At 36.9% G+C, this 19,898-nt stretch overlaps 1 protein-coding gene across 4 annotated transcripts in view; it reads right to left on the bottom strand.

Annotated features, from left to right (window-relative positions):
* The window catches only part of ATRNL1 (attractin like 1), a 435,696-nt gene that overhangs the window by 102,456 nt on the left and 313,342 nt on the right, over positions 1–19,898 (bottom strand). For 2 of the 4 annotated variants that reach the window (XM_038140021.1, XM_038140023.1), the window contains exon 27: positions 15,335–15,442. The exons of the other annotated variants lie outside the window; for them this stretch is intronic. In XM_038140021.1, coding sequence (XP_037995949.1) covers positions 15,335–15,442 — 108 coding nt within the window. The remainder of the gene's footprint in view (positions 1–15,334; positions 15,443–19,898) is intronic. 4 annotated transcript variants of the gene reach the window in all.

Here is a 19,898-nt window from a genome sequence, read left to right as displayed (position 1 = left end):
ACGGTGGGTAAATTGAAACATTTTTATTTACCTAATATTCCCAGTTTTAGATAATGGGATGATTTAAATTCTGGTATCAATCAGCTACATCCTATTGAACCTCAGACCACTGTAACATGGAAGAGAAAGATCTGGATCTCCACTCAATGTGGGAAGCCTCATTCCCTTTCCACAGATCATTTCCAAGGCCCCCATATCACAGGGTCAGTGATGCATGCCAGGCTTTATAAGCAGCAAAGGACTTTGAGGTACTTGAGAACAATTGTTTTATTTTTAGCCTTCTTAAAAAGACAAAGCTGGCACTGTTTGAGTCACTGTGGAAATGACCAGAGGTGAACCAAACTGCCTTTCTTTAATTCCCATGAGTCCTTATAAAAATAAATATATAAAAAATAGATACAGCATTGACTGTTCACTAAAGCCATCAATTTTCAGAAGTTTTCTCCATCTTAAAACTTACTTTAGAATGATCCTTTTAACATTATATTCTGTGATAGAAGAGCTTATATGAGTGTAACATAAGAGTTCATTTGGCCCTACGTCTCCCATAATGGGCACTTTATGAAATATGAACTTCCTTATCTGTGATATATTATCTTTTCCTTGAAATATGGCTAATTACTGTCATTCATTAGAGATGAGACATTTGAGTACCATTTCTTGTGTCACTTTGACTTCAAGTTGCTTATGATATCATTAAACTAGTGACAGGAAATTTCTGAATACAAATTTTAAAAGATTCACTATGTACCCCATAATTATTAATGCACTGTCTTAACTGACATTCCCAGCTAAGGAACAGGGTACCAATACCAACACTTTATAACTTCAGTGTCATGTTCATTGTGGATTAAAATATCTGTAGAAGTAGATCAGTATCTGCATTAGGGACATCACGTCATAGACAGAGGACAGTTTCTCAGTTTGCAGGTTCAAGTATTTTTATACAACACTGTGGATTCACTTTCCAAGATAGCCACTCCTCCAATTTCAAAAGCTGTTTTAGATCACACACTCAAGGGTTTTCTCCCAAGAAAACAGATACAACAATCACACAAGTAGTTCTGTTTGTAAATTCTGTCACAGTGCAACCAACTATAAAATTGTTTGCTCTGAATTTTACTCCAAAGGACAGGACTGCAATGCGAACATGCTTGAAAGATTAGGACATGCATTACATTATTTGCAACCACAAGTTAACATATCACAAAGATTGTCATTGAACATGGTTTATCTGTTGGAAGAGTTTAAATGAAGAGATGTTGATTACAAGGATACTGCTAATCTAGAGCTCAGACTCCATAACCACATCTGTTGTGAAAGCAATTAAAGCATATTTTTATCACACTGACTCTTCTGTTCATATGCTTTAGTAATCTAATATGCTTAGGAGAAAGTTATTTGGGATGATTCACTCTACAGCACCTGGGAGCTCATAATTCCATCACCTCTCTTGGAAAACCAGAGCCATTACTAAGATACATACACACATCTGAGTAATATAAGCTGTATCAATTGGATTTGTTAGCACACCTGTTGACCTAAAATACACAGCCTAGACTCTCACAGACTGAACTGTATCAATAAATCACTGAAAGATGATGATGCCTTTATTATGGAATTGAGACTTCTTAATTAGTCAAATGAATGCACCTATTCCAAAAAGAAGAAAAGAAGAAAATTACATAAAATTTTATTACAATTAAGAAGAGGGGTCAGGGTATTTCAGAGAAGATAGTAGCAAAGAAATACTAGGATGCCCTTAAAAGAGATGATTTTTAACACTGGACTCCCTTAAAATGCAGCTGTCAAACACAAATACGAAGACTGTAATTTGACATAATACCAAAAAAAGAAGAAAAAAAGAAAAAAAGCCAAACAAAATCAGGTGTAGAAAAAAAATTCTTATTTACTCTTTGTAGTAGGCACCTGAAATCTACTTTCTCTTTAATGTTTTCTTTGAAGAACTAAAAGAGCATTACCCATTTGTACAGTGTAGAAAGCAGCTTCAGTATAGTCCCCCTTATCTTTAAATTGAACTCCAGCCAAGGCATCTTGCATTTAAAAAAAAAAAAAAAAAAAAAAAAAAAAAAAAAAAAAAAAAAAAAAAAAAAAAAAGAAGAAAGAAAGAAACAAAGAAACTTTTTCTTCCCTACCCATATTGGGGATGCTTTCTATGGTCAATTATTGCTCCACACACAAAGTTCTTCTGCAAATTTCATGTTTATTGCCCTCTGAGCTTCAGTAAACTTTTCTGGGCTGGTATCATTTTGAACTGTGCCTAATTTACCACAAAGCTTGTGAAACTAAAAAACATTGAAAAAACCCACCCCGAACTTATCTCACTATACAAATAAGTCATAACTCTCAACTGTGTTTTGTAACTGCACATGCACTGCCAAAATTTAAACACCTTTTTTTAAAAAACACTGTATCGTATACAAAGGTACACATTGCAACTACTAAAATATGAAGGCCAAGAAAAAAGGAAAAGAATTTAGGGGCTGGCATAAGAGAAAAACTTGGGAAATATTTCTTACCAGTATCAGCAGAAAAACAGACACTGAGCACTCTTACATGATGCTACTGAAGGAAGTGCCTTTATAGCAGTTCTTTGATTAAATTAACATCGAAACTTCTCCAGCTTTTGCAAGAACTTTACAGCCAGCTTTTTTCCACACACACAAAAGAACTTGAAATCCTGAGCAACACAGATTTTAGGTTTTGCTCATGTTTTACATTTTGAGTAAGTAGAGAAATGAGCTGGGGAATCACTTAAATTGGATACAGACAAGTCTCCAGGAACAGTAGGGACACTGGGAACTGAGCAATGTCATTGAGAAGATGCTGCCATCTTTGACTGGCTGTGGTGATTAAGGGAAATTCCCGATCTCTATAAAAAGGCAAGGGTTACACACATCTTTAAAAAAGGCAAGAAGGAAGACCTTGGGAAATTCAGACTGCTTAACCCACCCAGCTCCCCCACCATGCCTGGGAAGACTATGAAGGAAATCCCCCTAAAAGCCCTGTCCAGGCATGTGAAGGACAAGCATTTGGCAAGGAATAGTCAGCACAGATTTCTCAAAGACAAAGTTTGCCCCACCGACATGGCAATTTTTGGTAATGACATGACAGATTCAGAGGAAGACAAGGCTGGATGGTATTCACTTTGACTTCAGCAAGACCCTCAAAAAAATCTTCCATTGTATCTTTGCAAACAAAACAGTGAGATAGAGATGGCCTAAGCATTAGAAGAAAAGTCTGGCAGTAAAGGATTTGTTCAGTCTTAAAAGGAGAAATCTAAGTTGGGGTCTTCTGCTGACTCTGGTAATTCCATCCTTTTCTCACAAGGATAAGAAAATGGGCAGTAGAAGGAAATTTCAAGAAGGGAGATTCTGGTCAGATATTAGTAAATGCTTGTCACAGTGAGAGTAGCTAAACATTTGAACAGGACCCAGTGACTTTGCAGAATCAGCTTCCTTAATAATATTCATAACCCCATCAAACAGGGCCCTAAACAATCTCACCATACTCTCTCAAGGGTTTGGCTCCTCTCCAGTCTCTTGGATTGTGTATGACTACAGAAGGTTCCTTCCAACCTAAATTATTTATGATTCTATTGTGCATGATGAATGCTATTTTCTAAAGATTACATTTACTGCCTAATTCAAGTTCAGTGAGTGAAAATATTGAATTTCAGCTTAACATGAGCTCTCCTAACAAGGATCAGTTCCCTGGTCCTATTAATGTGAAGTCTCTAAAACAGCTGATGAGAAGATGATCTCTAGTGCCATAAATACTCAGCTAACAAAGAGCTGCATTTGTCTGTCAGAAGTGCTCACCTTGTAACAAACTCAATGGTCATGATGTTAGAACAGAATGGTGCTCAGAGAAGATCTGCCTACTAGAGAAAAGCTGGTTTGTTAAAGATGGACAGACAGGTGAGCAGGGGGAAGCACGTGGAAGACCCTACAATTACACAGATGTACCATGCAATGATCAATTATAACCCATTGTAGAGAAGAGCTTTTGAATTTCTCCTTCAGTCCTAGCTCTCATTAACCACTTCTGTATAATGCTTTCTCCTTAAGCACTTCTGAATAATGCTATCTGACTTTCCCAGCTGATTTAAAATTGTTGCCCCTCGTAATGAGTTGATTGCACTACTTTCACCTCTTAATGGCAGCTTCAGTTCTATGATACACTTGGATATTTTAAGTCCTTTGAAAAACTGTCTGAAACAGAGTAATAGAGCACACCTCAGCAGCAAGGGATATTACAGAGATTGCTGCAAAAACATCAGCTCCACCCTTTGCTTTCTGTGCTGGCTTTCTAAAGAATATAAATTCAAGGTTTTAGACCTTATCCTCAAGGTACTCAGTGGCTAAGATGGCATATCTAAAATGCTACCTAAAGTCTGTAATCAAACCGTTATCTATCTTTTTTTTCCCCATCTTGCACAGTAGAACCTTTTGGAACAAAGCCAATTCCAAGTGCTTCAAGATATATAAGTTTTTTGGATTAGATCGATAATGTTACTGAAATATTAGCTGGTTGGCAGACTTTCACAAATTCCCCTATCCTTTATCCCAAATCCTAGACAAGTTTCTGTGACTTTGCCCTCTCACATAAATTCAAGCCCAAATGTATGTGTAAAAAAAAAAAGCCAACCCCAAAGCATGACATCACACACTAAATGCACTGGATTTCTGCCATTTCCAGCTGTGGATGCCAATGGGTGTAGGTAGTGCGTGTGTACCTACACTGTCTGAGTACTCCTTTCAGTTCTTTTCCTTTTCACCTTGAGCTATTACACCTCCACAGAATCAAATGTCATTAATGACACAGACATCTCGGTTATTTTATTTAAATACTTCTTTAGCTATTTATTTTGCAAAGTAGTTGCAAACTGGTTATAAACTGTTGCTAGATCAAAACATGCTGCACATTGCTGCCATTTCAATGAATACTGCTCATGAAAGTGTCCTAATGAAAAGAATGAAAAGAGATGCTCTAACTATTCTGGAGAAAAAAAAACCCCAACTATTCAGATTGTATATGCTCTGCTACCATTTAATTATAGCAGGAAATGGGAAAACTAAAACATTTTTTTCAACTTAAATTTCTGCAATTACTCTGTATTTAACCATACACACAAATCCACTATTCTTCAATAAAACCACCAGAGTAAGTAGAGTATTTCACTACTTTCCTTTTAATGGTACACTGGAAGATCTACATTGTGCTGCATTAGGACCTGGTGCAACTCTACCTTGAATTCAACGAGTGATGGGAAAAAGCAATTCAAATAACATTCATGATCAATGCCTGAAGGTACACAGAAGTACATGACAGTTGGCTTTGAAGATTATTTTTTATGTTTGTCTGACTTTATTTGTAAATTTATAAGAAAGTGGCTATGTATAAATATATATATTTTATATATATATATATATATAAATTTAAAATTCCCTTCATGAAAAATAAATGACCAAGAAAGACACATTTTACAGCATCCATATGCCCAGAGGGAAATGATCTCACTGGATCTCACAGCCAAAGTCGTGTCAGTGACTCTTGGTGAATTTAGTGGTGATCTTAAAGACCGTCCTGCATTTGTGTGCTTGGTGTTGCAAAACATAAATTATATTTGTGAGTCATTGGATAATGCTCTTTTCTGCACATAAAATGACATTTAAACATGTTCAGAAGGGTATATCTTATTCCTTCAGATTCCTACAACTCGAAATTTTTCTCAATATAAAATAAATTGCTTGCCTACTTTTCCAACAGCTCAGTGACTTTTCCTTTAATAACCAATAAGTTGTTTGTAGAAAAGAATAACTATTAACTCCAGCTGGTTCAATATTTGTACATCATTTTTAAAGGCCTAAACAGTTGAGACAAGAAGGTGACAGCAACTACCTCTATAAACTTTCTAGTGTCTTACTGAAAGCTGGATAATAAAGATAAGAAAAAAAACTATATCCTTTGCCAAGGATATAGTACAAGGAATGGCACTCAGAAAAGGAAAATTCTACTTTAAATAAAAAACTAGTAAGATTTATATATACCAAAGATGAAAAAAGGGAAAAAATTATTTCTTATGTATCCGTTAAAAACTTTACTGCTTCTCACTAATGAACAATAATGTTTTACAGTCTTTGTTATAGGAAGCTCTAACAGATATGCCATATCTGGAAGTGATCACATATCACAAATACTGCTGATTTTTTGAAGGAGATAGCCCTGATACAAACTCATTGTTTTTCCCAATTTCACTGCAGTCTAACTGCCTTTTTAACTTCTACTTTACTGCAGTGTTTAGCTTATTGCAGTGTACCATTCATAATCTTTTGATTTTCAGAAGAAATGGTCCAAGGAGAAGATTCCTTCAGTACCATTAAAGAATCCTACCATAAATCCTGATTGAGCCGACTCATTTTTGAAATTCCAATATTTTGCTGGTTCTCCTGGTATGAAGAGATAATTTTTCAGATTATTACTGAAATTAACACCCCATACAATGTTTCTACGTCTGCTTTGCTAAAGCCAGTGAAAGGAATCCACACCCTGTAAGTCATAAAGCAGCCTCATGGTTTATTTGAAAATTTGAGTTACTCACACCAAAGTGATCCAGTCTGTCTGTAAGCACTCACACCTTCCCGAACAATCAGTGGGAAATGAGAAACTGACTCTCACAATATGCAGGGGGAAAAAAATGAGATGACTTTTCTACAGCACAGGAAGGACATGGACCTGTTAAAGTGGATCCAGAGGAGGGCCACCAAAATTACCAGAGAGAAGGAGGATCTCAGCCTTTCCTCCTGTGAGGAAAGGCTGTGAGAGTTGTGGTTCAGTCTGGAGAAGAGAAATCTCTGGGGACAAGAGCTGATAAGGGAGCTGATAAGAAACATGGGGACAAACTTTTTAATAGGGCACATTGTGATAGACAACAGAACAGTGGGGGCTCATAGCCTACCTAAAAACTAACAAGCTTCAACCTTTTTCTTGAAATTGAGCCACCATGCAACCAGAAATTCAAGAATTATGATGTCCAACGCACAGCAGACAGAACCAAGTAGTAAAGTGCCTGCTGGGTTGAATAGTCATGGAAAACACATTGGATGTGTTGGATGGCACACGGCATGGCTCTCTGAAGTTTGGGTCACCTTTGAGCCATCCAGGGCAGGGGCCTTCTAGGCAAATAATTTATTTTCACTTCAGGCACAAATCCAGTTTGATAGATGGTACAGAACTATAAAACTTTAGTGAAAACTAGCATCACTTAAATATTGCCTGACATACAGGTTGCCAAGTTTTGTGAAGAAAAGCCCAGGCAGTGCTCTTGTCTTGTGTCTGCTGCAGTTTCAGTGGTATTGGTGGAAGGCAGAACTGAATCTTGAGTAGAGAGCTGGAAACAAGCATGAAGGTAAAGTCTCTGAATTAGAGCTAAGGACAATGAGTTGCTAAACATCAAAGAGCACCCTCTAGTACCCAGTTCTACCTGGAAACATGGGAAATGGCTGATGAAATGCTATAGATTCTGTACCTATTTCTTCTCCTCTTTCCTTTTACAGACAGAAATGTCCTACTTTAAAGATAAGAAATAACTTCTGAACGAAAACCAAAAGAGGTACCAAGAAAATACACGTAGCTAAAAGAGCAGCCAGTCAGAGAATGGCATGTGCAAATCAGGGGTACAGAAAGGTCCAGTAAACAGAGAAATATTCCCATCTATGTGCTTTTTTAGTTCTTCTGATAGCATAACTCTTTCCATGCTTTGGTATATTCAATTTAAATTATTCTGGAAATATCTCATTCTCATGGATTTCATAGCCAAAGGCAAGATTTCCATGACCAAGTCTTGTTCAAGGAGAATCCTAAGGGTACTTAAAAATATAAGTATATAAAATTGCTTTGAATTTGCTGAATTTTGTACCTGTCTACTTTATGAAATAAGATGTTGCAAAAATTGAATTTATTAAAAGGTAGAGTTTCGTTATTCATAAGATTTCCAGAAACATATAAACACTTCTGCTTTAAAACAATCAGAACAATTACTTTGATACTCTGGATTTGCAATTATGCATAATACATTGATTTAGGAGTTCCATTCACAGCATGCCAATACCACTGAAACACCTACACTTTGCTTGTAAGCCAAAATTCTTCTAATTGAGCATGAAATTTCTTTGCAATTTTGTTCAACACAAATCATATATTTTTACCCAAACAATTTCTGTAGTCATCTGATAATGCAGTACGTGTGCCAAATGCACTCTGCGAAGTGGAAAGATACATTTTTATCAAAAAACCTACACAAAATCAGATTCTCAGAACTAATTGTGAATTTACAGATCCTCCAGTTCATGAGATAATAAGTTCTCCTGTTAGGGTGAAGTATGAGGAAATCAACCTCCATCTAGACAAACCTCCTCTACATCATGTCTAAGGTTTTCTCACAACACCTGTTTGCCCATGAGGACAGAAATAAAGAAGCAGAGAAAAGAACATAGGGATTTAAATTTTTTTTTGCACATTTAGGGACTGAGTACACTTTAGAACTGATATAGAATTTTTTAAAACTTGAAGTTAAGGACTCAAGCAAAACATCAACAGGTTTTGAGGTGTTAGTGTATATTTTAGGAATAAACACACGCACACAAATATGGTCTGCATGAAAAAAAATGTATCTTACTCCAGGCAGCATTTCTCAGGTTATTTTTAGCTTTCCCATATGCCAGAGAGGAAAAATGCTACTCAGAAACCTTAGAATACTGCTAATGTAATTCTGTGCAACAAATTGAACATCTATACCTTTTACATTGATTTAGTATACACAACACACACAAAAATTATAGCTGTGACCAGTTTGCATGAGCAGCTAGGTGAGGTGCTTGCTCTGAATCTTAGGCTCAGAACGCTCACACATTTCTGGATATACATTTCAGAGTGAAGTCATAAAAATCTTACACAAATGTAAAGATACCTAACTGGGCAGAGCAACCCTGTTGTGTGTAACCACTTCATGAGGAGCAAAACAGTGTGAAATCTAAACATCTTATTTAATGAAAAACCTAGTAAGAAGGTGGTGCAAACCAAACAACGCTGTTTGGGGTAAATGTTTTTCTCTAGTGAAGAACCACCAGATGTGAATTTTGGTGATATAACATCCCTTGCACATAGTATCACCAAAAAAAACCCACACAATGAGAAGGAATCTTTTACAAAGAAAGAAAAATGCTGGAAAGTAGGGTTTAACATGAAGTGATTCAATAGCTCGGGAGAAAGTTTTCTGGATGAACAGTACTGAGGGAGGGGGCAGAGCAGGCAGTGAGCCATCAAGGTCGAAGTGCAGCACAAAATAATGGAGTTCTTGAGGTAGTGGACAGCAAATTTAACATGATCTTTGAGTAACACAGAAAAGCAGAAAATGTGATCCAATACAGATTCTCCTCTTCAGTGTCAGGTGTGACATCTGACTATATATTTCTCTGAGATCTAGTAGTCTAGGGTTTTGAAAGACTATAAAAATGGCAATGCACTTGTTAAGACAAAAAAATAATTACATCATCAGTACAGACTTCAAGGAGAATATTGAAGCTATTCCAAATAGGATGGAGATTATGTTTGGCAGACCTACAGTCAGGGAGAGGCTGGGATCAGAGATGACTTAAGAGTTTCTGATCTTGGGAGAAAACGAAGGATGCAAGTCAATGAATAAAACAGCAAAAGTAAAAAGAAGGGTCATAAATATTCAGTAACAGAAAACTAACATTGCATTGAAGGTAATTAAGGTGTTCAAATAACAGAAATGGAACATTTTCAGAGAGTCTGAAGAAGGAAGAGCTAGGGAGCAATCAGAATAACAATAAAGACAGCTGAAAGGAGGTATCTAATGCAGCTGTGGTACACACTACCTCAGAAATATTTGTCCATCCTGCTCTAAAAAGCTCCCAATAAAAGAAATTCCATCACCTCCCCAGGCAATTGCTTTCAGTGATTATGAGAAGCTTTTCCTGATACCTTCCTAACCCTTCCCTACTACAATTTAAGTCCATTACACCTCTGCCACCTGCAGCACATACAAGGAAGATTTTGCCCTCCTGATTGCTGTTTACCTTTTGCATATCTGCAAGTTATTACTCAGACTCCTTTAACCAGCCCACTCCAATTTCCTTGACTTTTCATTGTAGTTGTAATTTTTAGGTCTCTGATTGCTCACATTGTTCTCACCTAGATTCTCTCTCCTCTGGCCCCCTTTGAGCTACAGAGAGCAGCTCAAGACTATGACAAGACTTCTCAGTAGGCAAGAAGTGCAGCTATGATGGCCTTTGATAGCTCCTGTTGCCAAATACATGTTGCCTTTATGGTCACTGGAAACAAGGTGACCATTAGAGGGAAAATTTCACCATTATCTAAAATAAATTACTGCTTTTTTGCAAGGGCAAAAGTATCCTCTGATACTGAGACTAATATTAGGAACTGAGCATATCAAGAGGAAGCTGATGCTCTGTACCAAGGGGCTGGGAAGAGCCTGTTCCTTGGCTTTAGACATTATGTCATCAACACAATGCAGGTGCAATGCTGATGAAGCATGCAACTAGGTGAATTTTGTTCAAAATAAGGCAGGCTGCATTTTCAAAAATTACTCACTGATTTAGTGAAATTATATAAGAAAATTAACCCACCTTAACTAGATTTATTTGTAAACCAAGCAAAAAAGTTGCTTTATTGGCAAGAGAAGCCAGCAGCACAACTAATTAATATATACTACGATTACTTAAAAGTCCACAACTCTCTACTACAGGATTTTAATGTGTTTTGATAAGTCACTTTACTTTCCAGCAGCCATTATTTGTATAAAATGACGGCTGCTTGTGTCAGTGCACATCTTCCAATTATTTACTCAAATAAATGACAAATAATGGCCAATATTTGCTTCATACTTATCAAAAGGGCCTGAAATTCAAAACTTATTTAATGCATCACAAATATCACTCACTAGAAAACATTATTTGCTAGAGAAACAAACATAGATTTTATTAGAAGTTCAAAATTTTTGACATCATCCTACCTTGTCAGAAGCAGAGGATGCTCTAATATCTCTGACAACTCTAAGGAAAATGCAGTAATTTAACAGCAAAATGGCTGAAAGATCTACTGTGTGCTTTTCTGCAGAAATAATTATGAAATAACATCGATTTGAAAAAAAAAAATCCAAGTAATACCACAAATATATCAAATGGATGATCATCACAGCACTAAATCTGCACTTGGTCCTTCTGCAGGCAGTAACATGCCTGTCTTTACTCCAGCAGATGCAGCACAGTACGATGCTGCTGTTCAGAGTCTTAGCATGACCAGAAATGAAGTGTTTGTTTACAGCAGTGTCTACTTTATCTTACCTAAAGAAATCATCTGTCCCCATTTCCAAAAGAAAAATACTCAGAAATTAGGCAAAGAGGAAAAAACAAAATTGTTTTACTTCTCAATTAATGCATAGATTAACTGAATGACTGTCAGCAGCACAGTAGAAGTAACTCTTCAAAAGTGATTTACATTTTAGGGGAAAAAAAAATTGCCTAAAGGAGGCTTAGAATATGAAGATAGCCTAAATGATTTAGCTTTTGGTATATACTGGGAAATAAAAAGCAACCAAGTCTGGAAATAGCTCAGATGTCTGGAAAAAAGAAATGAAAGGAATAAAAAACACTGTAACACTGAGGGCACTGAGTGCCAAGAAGCTCAGCAATGAGTATCTATTGATCTATGATGCTACTTTGATTTTTTTTATGATTGTGGTACTGAAAAAAAAATTATAGTGGTATCACAAAATAGCTAATATTCTCAAACTCTCTGGACAGGGTGCTTTTGCTGTTTTCTGGCTCTGCTCTGAACAGCCTGCGCTATGTGCTACTGCTGCCAAGGGGCTCTTGGGAATTCTCTCTCTCCTTTTCCCTTCCTCTGGCTCACCAGTGACTTCACCAGAGCTGCACTGGACTGTTCCCCTCTTGGGATCCAGAGGGTCACGGCCTTCCAGACTGCCTTTCTCCTCCCCCGCCACAGTAACTTTAGATTGCTCTTGTTCCACCCAGGATGGAGTGAGGGGTGTCCTGCCTCCAGCTTCACCTTCTCTGCAAGGGCTCACCCAGACTTCATCACCTCCAAGCTGTGCAATGGAAACCACTACAGAAGGAGATGAAGATGCAGATCAGGACGAGCATGAGTTAAATATCATTAATACCATGGCACAACAGAAGTGGGTGTTGCTTGGTACATTTGGAATTGGGATAACATCCCAATTAACATCAGTATCATTAGGAAGGCAGAGGTTGGTGTGATTCAGGAAAGAAGGAGGGCAAAGGAAAAATGAAGTCTGCTTTCTTTTGTGTTAAGTTTAAACTGACAAAAAAACATTAAAGAGTTGTAATAAAGCCAACATGACAGAATGGAAAACAAGATGAGACTTGATCATGTGAAAGGTGACCTGAGGAGGTAAAAACTGATAAATAATGTTGTTTAAATGGGTAAGAACAAAGGCTATTGCCAATGTCTAAAAACCCACTTAGACAGGGAAGAGGAGGAATATGACGCAGATTAAAGTTTTTTGAAGGAGTTAATATGGAAATACTGTCATTTTGTTGTCAAAACATTAAGAAAGATAGACTGATGGATGGAGACTCCAAAACCGAGGTTCAACTCTCCTCTGTAGCATTTTCAGGATTTTATTTTAATCTGTTACATATTACTGCTAACTGAAAATAGAGCCAAATATTATCAGTTGTATTGTAATTATCTAAACTAGGCAACCATTGTAAGTACAGTATTTATACTCTTGGGGTTTTTTTAAAAATCTTTTCTGAACATTGGGTAAAAAGTGCCTTACTATTCCAAACTGAACCTCTCCAGTGAAACAGCTACTATGGATATCTACAAATAAATGTAAAATGTAGCTGTTAACCAAACAGCATCCTGGCATTACCATGTGCAGTCATATGAATACTGCCATGTACCAGAGCATTAATGTAGAGCACCAGTTGTACAAAACCACCACCACCACGTGAGGCAGGTGACCTTAATCAACAGCAGCTTTACTGTGCAGCTGAATGGGAGCCTTGCAGCAAAGTCTGCAAGAGTTCAGTGACGTTACCCAGTGCCCAAAGAGCCCACGGATCAATGTGGTGTCACTGGAAGTGTCGGAGTTATTCCAACGTCAATAGAAGTGTAACAACAATGTCCAAAGCATCAGCGAGTAACACACGATGCCAATAAAAGTGTGAGGAGAGGGAATGCATTGCACCATCATCAAAACTGGAACCCCTGGTATATCAGTGCAAGATCTCTGCAATGCCAACAGAACATTTTGAAGTTACCATATATTCTCATTCTTTCCCCAAAAGATCGCTAGCTTTCAGCCTCAGAAAGGGCCAACGGACATCAGATATGACAAAATTTTTAATGTAATTTAATGATTCTAAATTAATACAATAAAATCAAGTCTACAGGTATTTAGTACTATTCTGTTCTTGAGCATTGTATCCTGGAAATGTGTGACCTGGATTGCCCTCATTCCAAAAGAGCAGAATACGAAGAACAGAATGGCAACTAAGACTTTTAGTGTCCTTTCACAAAGAAGCTTAATATCGCCCTTTATTTTTACAGAATATATACCAAAGGACAATCAATACTTGAATCACATTCATTTAATCCTCAGCACAATTACTTTTTTAGATATAGATCATTGTAATTCCAAGGAAATTTTGAATGGACCTCATTTTGTGTATAACTATGCATTAATTAAGAAAAAACCACTATGGATGCTGAATTCTAAACAATTGCTAGAAAATGCTTGGCTAGGAAAACAAAAGAAGGTAATAAAAACTGTAAAATATAATTAAAATATTTTAGGATCTATCTCTTTTAATGGTAAATAAAAACATGAGAAAGAAAATGTAGCAATTAAGTTGTGAATGTTTACTTCTGAAGTTTAATTAAATAATCAGTATGTACAAAATTAGAGTATGGATGCCTCATCGTCCATTCACTGCCTCCATTTGAAAAGAAAACATCTCAGATACCAGTGCAGAGACAATGAAATCAAATTGCAAAAAAATTAACTTTTAACTGCAGTGTAATGTGTCCTCAGCTTGGGGAGCTGCAGAGGTCTTCTTGTCCAAGATAAGAGACAGAAATAAGGTGGTTTTGAATACGAGGGGTTTAGTATTAAGTCAGAAAATAATACAGTTTCTTCAAAGAGATTTGTCATTTTTATTCACCATCTATTCAAAATATTTAAATGGTGACAGTAAGAACAATTGGGATGACTTCCTGTTCAATAGCAGGACAGAGCACCTCACTTTGATAAGTACTCAATAGGTGAATCTTTCTCTTTCTGCTATGCTTCTGTTTTTCACATCACTTATTCTCCATGAACCTTGGAGCTTTGATAGATTGTATTTAACCTTCCACTGAGGTTGGTAATTGAGGAAAGTAAGAGAAGCTTTGAATTTAAGAAGAATTGGCAGCAATGAAGAGTATAATCTTGAAAGATTTCAGAGCTAGCACACCTTGTTCCCAGGCCCCACCATAAATAGGCTGAAGTAATAACTGTAAAGTAAACACAATATTGTAAATAAAGTTAAGGGAGAAGAGGAGTAGAAGACCATCTTCCAAATTCTGAACCTAGATTAGATATTCATTATTATCCACATATTGTAATTTTCCCTCTATTTCCAGGTGAAACTTCTAGAATCCATTTCATGCATTATTACACCATTCCAATATTATATTGCTTTACATATTACTATTTCTTTTCCAAGGTACTGCAATTGCAATAAAAGAATGCAGTAACGTAGCCATCTCCTACAAACAGAACCATGCAGTGCAGTCTGTATGCTTTAAACCTCTGTGTATAAAGCAACACTGAATTTTTACTCTAAGGTGCTTCAGTTAGGTTGTTTGTTGTAATCTCTGTTAATTAAGATAGATGTTAACTAGATGGCACTGTGTACTTGAAGGACTGAGCATGACATTTGCTGCTGACTCCTGCCCAAGTCCTACATTCCTTCAGCTCACATCCATCACAAGAGGACTGCCAGGTGAGCTGCCTGTCACCCCAGCCCAGGCTAATGGATTCTCCAGTGGTTTTAGGTACAGCTTATGTCATGAGATTAAAACTCTGTGCCTTGGAAATGACAAAACACACATAGCTGAGACTTGTCAGCTCCAGGTAATCAGATGCTGCTTGGTTTCAGAAGCAGATGCAGATGAGACTGGCAATATAAATATGCAAATCACAATGGTCCCTTGTCAGCACCACTGTTCCTACCTCTAATGGCCCTCGTAGAAAGTCTGTTTGCTCAGCTCCTACTTCCAGTGCTACATCGACAGAAGCAAAGGGGCGGCTGGCCATCTGCTGTCGCTCCCGCATAAGTTGCTGATGAGGAAAAAATGATGTTTTAACAAAACATTAAAAAATGCACCAGATATCAGTCTGCCCTACTATACCTCCCATTAAAACATAAGAATGCAAACAGCATGCACACAGCCACTTTTGTGATATCCAAGTGAGAAAGTTATACTAAATCATAATCATCACCATCTATATTAACTCGAGAAACAAGCACAGAAGGTTGATGCCTACAAATGGCCTTTTAGCTTGAACTCTGACAAACTTTCCAAATGAAAGCTTCACTAACTGACTGTTCTCTCTAAATAACTGCTGTTTGTGTAAGTTACAAGCAAATATAGGAAATGGTTGGTAAAAATAGTTGAAGTCTAATTCCACTGATAATGCATGCATTAGAACACCTGCCAAAAACAAGACCACTTGGCCTTCAAATTTTCATATTTCACAACTAAGCCAGATGGAGTTAATAGTGTCAGGACTCAATTTTATGCAGGATCTTTTCTGGTGTTACTTTCATATGAAGAATAATGTGCCAGGATTGGGAACTCTGCACCAGTACATTAGAATACACTCAACTATGCTCACAGAGCTTGTATAATCCCTTCCAATCATACCAGTGTGCACAGAAGTCCCAAGCAAAACCACAAAGTTAACTCATATTTCTTCCTCAGTCTGTAATTATAATGCTTATTAAACCACAATGAATAAAAATGATGACCAGCAGTAGATATTACAGATCTTACTCCACTGGTTCAGTGCAACTAATGAAAGCATTATTAAATATTTAAGGTGAATGAGTCGTGCAATTCAAGTGGTGCATTCCTTCAGCTGAACAGGATGTCACAGAACCTTGAAGAGACAAAATGCTTGCAAAAATTATTTATTAGAAAAGATCTGTTTCATTTTCTTAACGTTTTTCTCCCTGTTATCTCTGGAAAGCTCAAAACATTTGAAAGTGGTGTCTGAATGTAAATGACACTAGCACTGTGACATACTGCTAATAAAAGCCTTTGAAATAATAAAAGGTATGCAAGCAAATATTTGCTGGCAGCTTACTAATAAACACTGTTGATTCAAGATCTGTTACAAAGCAACAAACTCGTTTTGTAGTGCTTCTTATGCATTTTGCCTCAACTTGCATTTTAAGACTGTCTATAGAAATTTAAAGACGCGCTTGTAATGTTAAAATCAGACCAGAACCTCTCAGTGCACAGCCAGTACACTCCCAAGGGCTGGATTTTATAACCAAGCAGTGTGTTTGTCAGCAAGCACCTGCACAAATGGGCTCCCAGTATATCACACCAAGAGGGCAATCAATATGTCTGTGGGCAAAACTGCATGTTTTATACTGAGAATAAATAAAAGCCAAGTATGAATATCTAGATGGTCAAGAATTATGTTTTTAACCCTTTACTTCAACATGAAACCGCTGGTCTCTGTCTAGGATTTACATCAGCATTGATTTGCATCAATACAATTTTCTAATAGGTATTACAGCTGGAAAGAACTACTATGACCCTCCAGTCTTACCAAGAACTTAAGAAAGACCACAAAAACTTAAAGTATAAAATAATGAGTCACTACATCCTAAAATTACTATATGTACCTCCTTTTCCTCTTAAAATAGCAAAAATTGAAGAAAACAGTGTAATTATAACAGTCCTGCCACATGGAACTCATTACTGTATTCTAAGTCTGCAGAGCTATTGGCAAGTACTTACTTCTTAATGGGAAACAAACACTGTTTTAAACAAATAGAATTGCTTGGGGAAAATACTTAAACAAGCAGAACAACCTATGTTCCAAATGCACATACTACTATTTAAAAGATTTATTTAATGCAGATTAAAAACAAATGTATATTTGATAGGTTCTCTCATTTTTAAGGCCAGTAGGTTTCTCCGCCTCTTCTCCTGGTCAGGCACTCAGCATCACAAGACAGTCACTGTAATTTTGATAGTGTGCCATTTGAAAAGAGTGCTACAAAGATTCTTAATTAGCTCTGTAAATAAGAATGGAAACTTGAAAATGTTTGGTTGCCCATAAAGCGCTGCTGATTTTGGCAGCTGAGCACTCGCACATCAAAGCGTTTTACTCAAAACACTGCTGCTTTCCCTTCATCATTTTAAAGCTCCCTGCAAGGTGCAGGACAGAAAAGAACAAGATGCAATGAGGACAGATACAAGAAGATGATATGACGTTTAAAATCAGTTTTGTGGCTGGAAAAGGTCACCGCCTCCCACCATTGGCAACTGTCCTTGTACCAATATTGGGACAAAGTTCTTGAGCTTCCAGTTATGGGGAATTCCTACCTCACCCACAGGGCAAGGGAATGTGGAAACTCTTTGAACAGGCATTTCATGAGAAGAGTGAAAAAGCTCTTCCTTACCCTCTCAGCAAAGAGATAAAAAACCAAAAATCCCTCCACAGATTTCATTGCAACTGAGGCAGAATAAACAGGGGATAGTGGAAAATGAAACTATAATACTGTAACTTTTATATACTCAATTCCAAAAAATATACTGAGTTTAAAAAAAAAATCACAGAAAAAAAAAAAAAAAACCCCAGACCCACACTTCTCCAGTAATTAGGGATATTCACTTGGAGACATCAGATAAACAGATAGTATTAACATGTAATATTTGAATATTTTATCACAAATTTAATCTATATCATTCGGAATGCAGGCACATCTCTAAATATTCACTTTAAAGCATAGGAAATTAAGAATATTATTTTCTCAGCATAGGGCTGAGAAATTCAATGAGCATTTATCTGACTGAGCAGACAACCAATTTCAAGTTCTACCATAATTTTAAATCTCATTAAGTACAAGATTATTGACAAGATTAACTTTTTTAGGCATCTCTATTATTTTGCAGCAATTCCAAAGTATTAATTTATATCCTGTTGAGGAGTTTTTCATATAAAATACAGAAATATAGCTGTCTTCAGTGAAGAACAGTAAGATGCTAGGACACTATAAATTAGGTCAATTTCTCACTCAACACCCATATAATTTAAAAACATTTCTTCTAAACCCAATCATTCTGGCATAATTATTTCCCTATCATGGGAATATGCATTTCACCTGATTCTGCATCAACATGTAGACATCTTAGCTGTAGATTATAATAATTTTAAGTTTTGGTGTCCTAGTGAAATAAGGATTTTGAAATGGGACCTGCTTTCCCATCTAGAATTTTATCTCAAGAAAGCAGTTGCCTGAGAATACAATTCAATTTTACCATCGATCAAAAAAATTTTCGTGGGGGATACCACTCCTCTGATCAATGCAATTTGGAGTAAATCAAAATGTTCCATGGCATCTCGTATGCGCTATAATAAGGAAATTTATTCCTTGCACAGTTCTTATTTAAATATAAATGTTTTGATATTTTTTGCTCTTGGTTGATAACATCACTTTCAAAATATTTTAATGCCTATATTGTATTCATGTACAATAAAACAATGCCAAATACATATTACAGTGAGTTAATATAAACAGAAAACAATATTTCATCAAACTCAGACTGACATGTTTCAAGTCTTGTATTTTAGGAAAGGCTACCATTTTGCTTCTTTTTTTGTTTCTTTTTTTACTTTAAGGCTTGCTCTCTCATGTGGAATTGGATACTGTTCTTCTGACTAGCACTGCTTTTCTACGCTGTTCACCTTCCAGCATAACTGCCCTGGAAAAGCCCTAATTGGAAAAAAAATCTAATAAAGTGCATGAGTTGTTAGGAACTAGGAGAGGTGTGCTTTCTCTTTGTTATACAGCAGCAGACATTCTACAGAGACTGAGAGATTAGGAGAGCTGAAAAGAATGAGGCCATTTTACTTCCATAACAGGATGAACAGAGCAAAGATCTTTCAAAGATCTTTCTGTTGCTGTTGGGCACCTCTAACGAGCCCCTGTAGCCCACGGGCAACCAAAGGTACCCAAAGTGTGCCATAAAGGGTGCACTGACCACTGTGCATGCCCAGGGTCACGGGGCAGCTGCACACTGGGGTAGGAGTAAGAGGTAGGAAACACCAGAAAAAATGTTCAGGAGATTTCTGACTGCCAAACAGAGCCAGGAAGTCTCAGTACACTGTTCCAGAAATAAGAGTATGGCAGGTGGAAAAGTGTCTATTATTTTAACAGCAACAACTGCCTAGGTTTTGTAGTTTTTCTTCCTTCACATCTTAGATGGGTTTAGTTCTCTTCCTAGATGACATCACTATCAAAGTGGTACTTGGACATGTATGACTTTGTCAAGGTGAGTATTGACACCCAGGAAAATGGTAATTCTGCAACTCTCTGCAAACTGCTGTCTAGCTCAGTGCTGCACAACCCTCCTAGCGACAAGGATTTTTCAAATGTCTAATTTGAAATTCCTGTTCTGCTTATTCATCCTGCAGCTCTGACTTGTCTGCAGTTACAACTTGGTCACCTCCTTTGCTGCTTCTGTACTGTCAACTGCTGATGTGAGTAACATCC

Source organism: Motacilla alba, chromosome 6 (assembly GCF_015832195.1).
Source record: "Motacilla alba alba isolate MOTALB_02 chromosome 6, Motacilla_alba_V1.0_pri, whole genome shotgun sequence".
NCBI lineage: Eukaryota > Metazoa > Chordata > Aves > Passeriformes > Motacillidae > Motacilla > Motacilla alba.
Note: the sequence above shows the minus strand (reverse complement) of the source record. Positions and strands in the feature narration are given on the sequence as shown.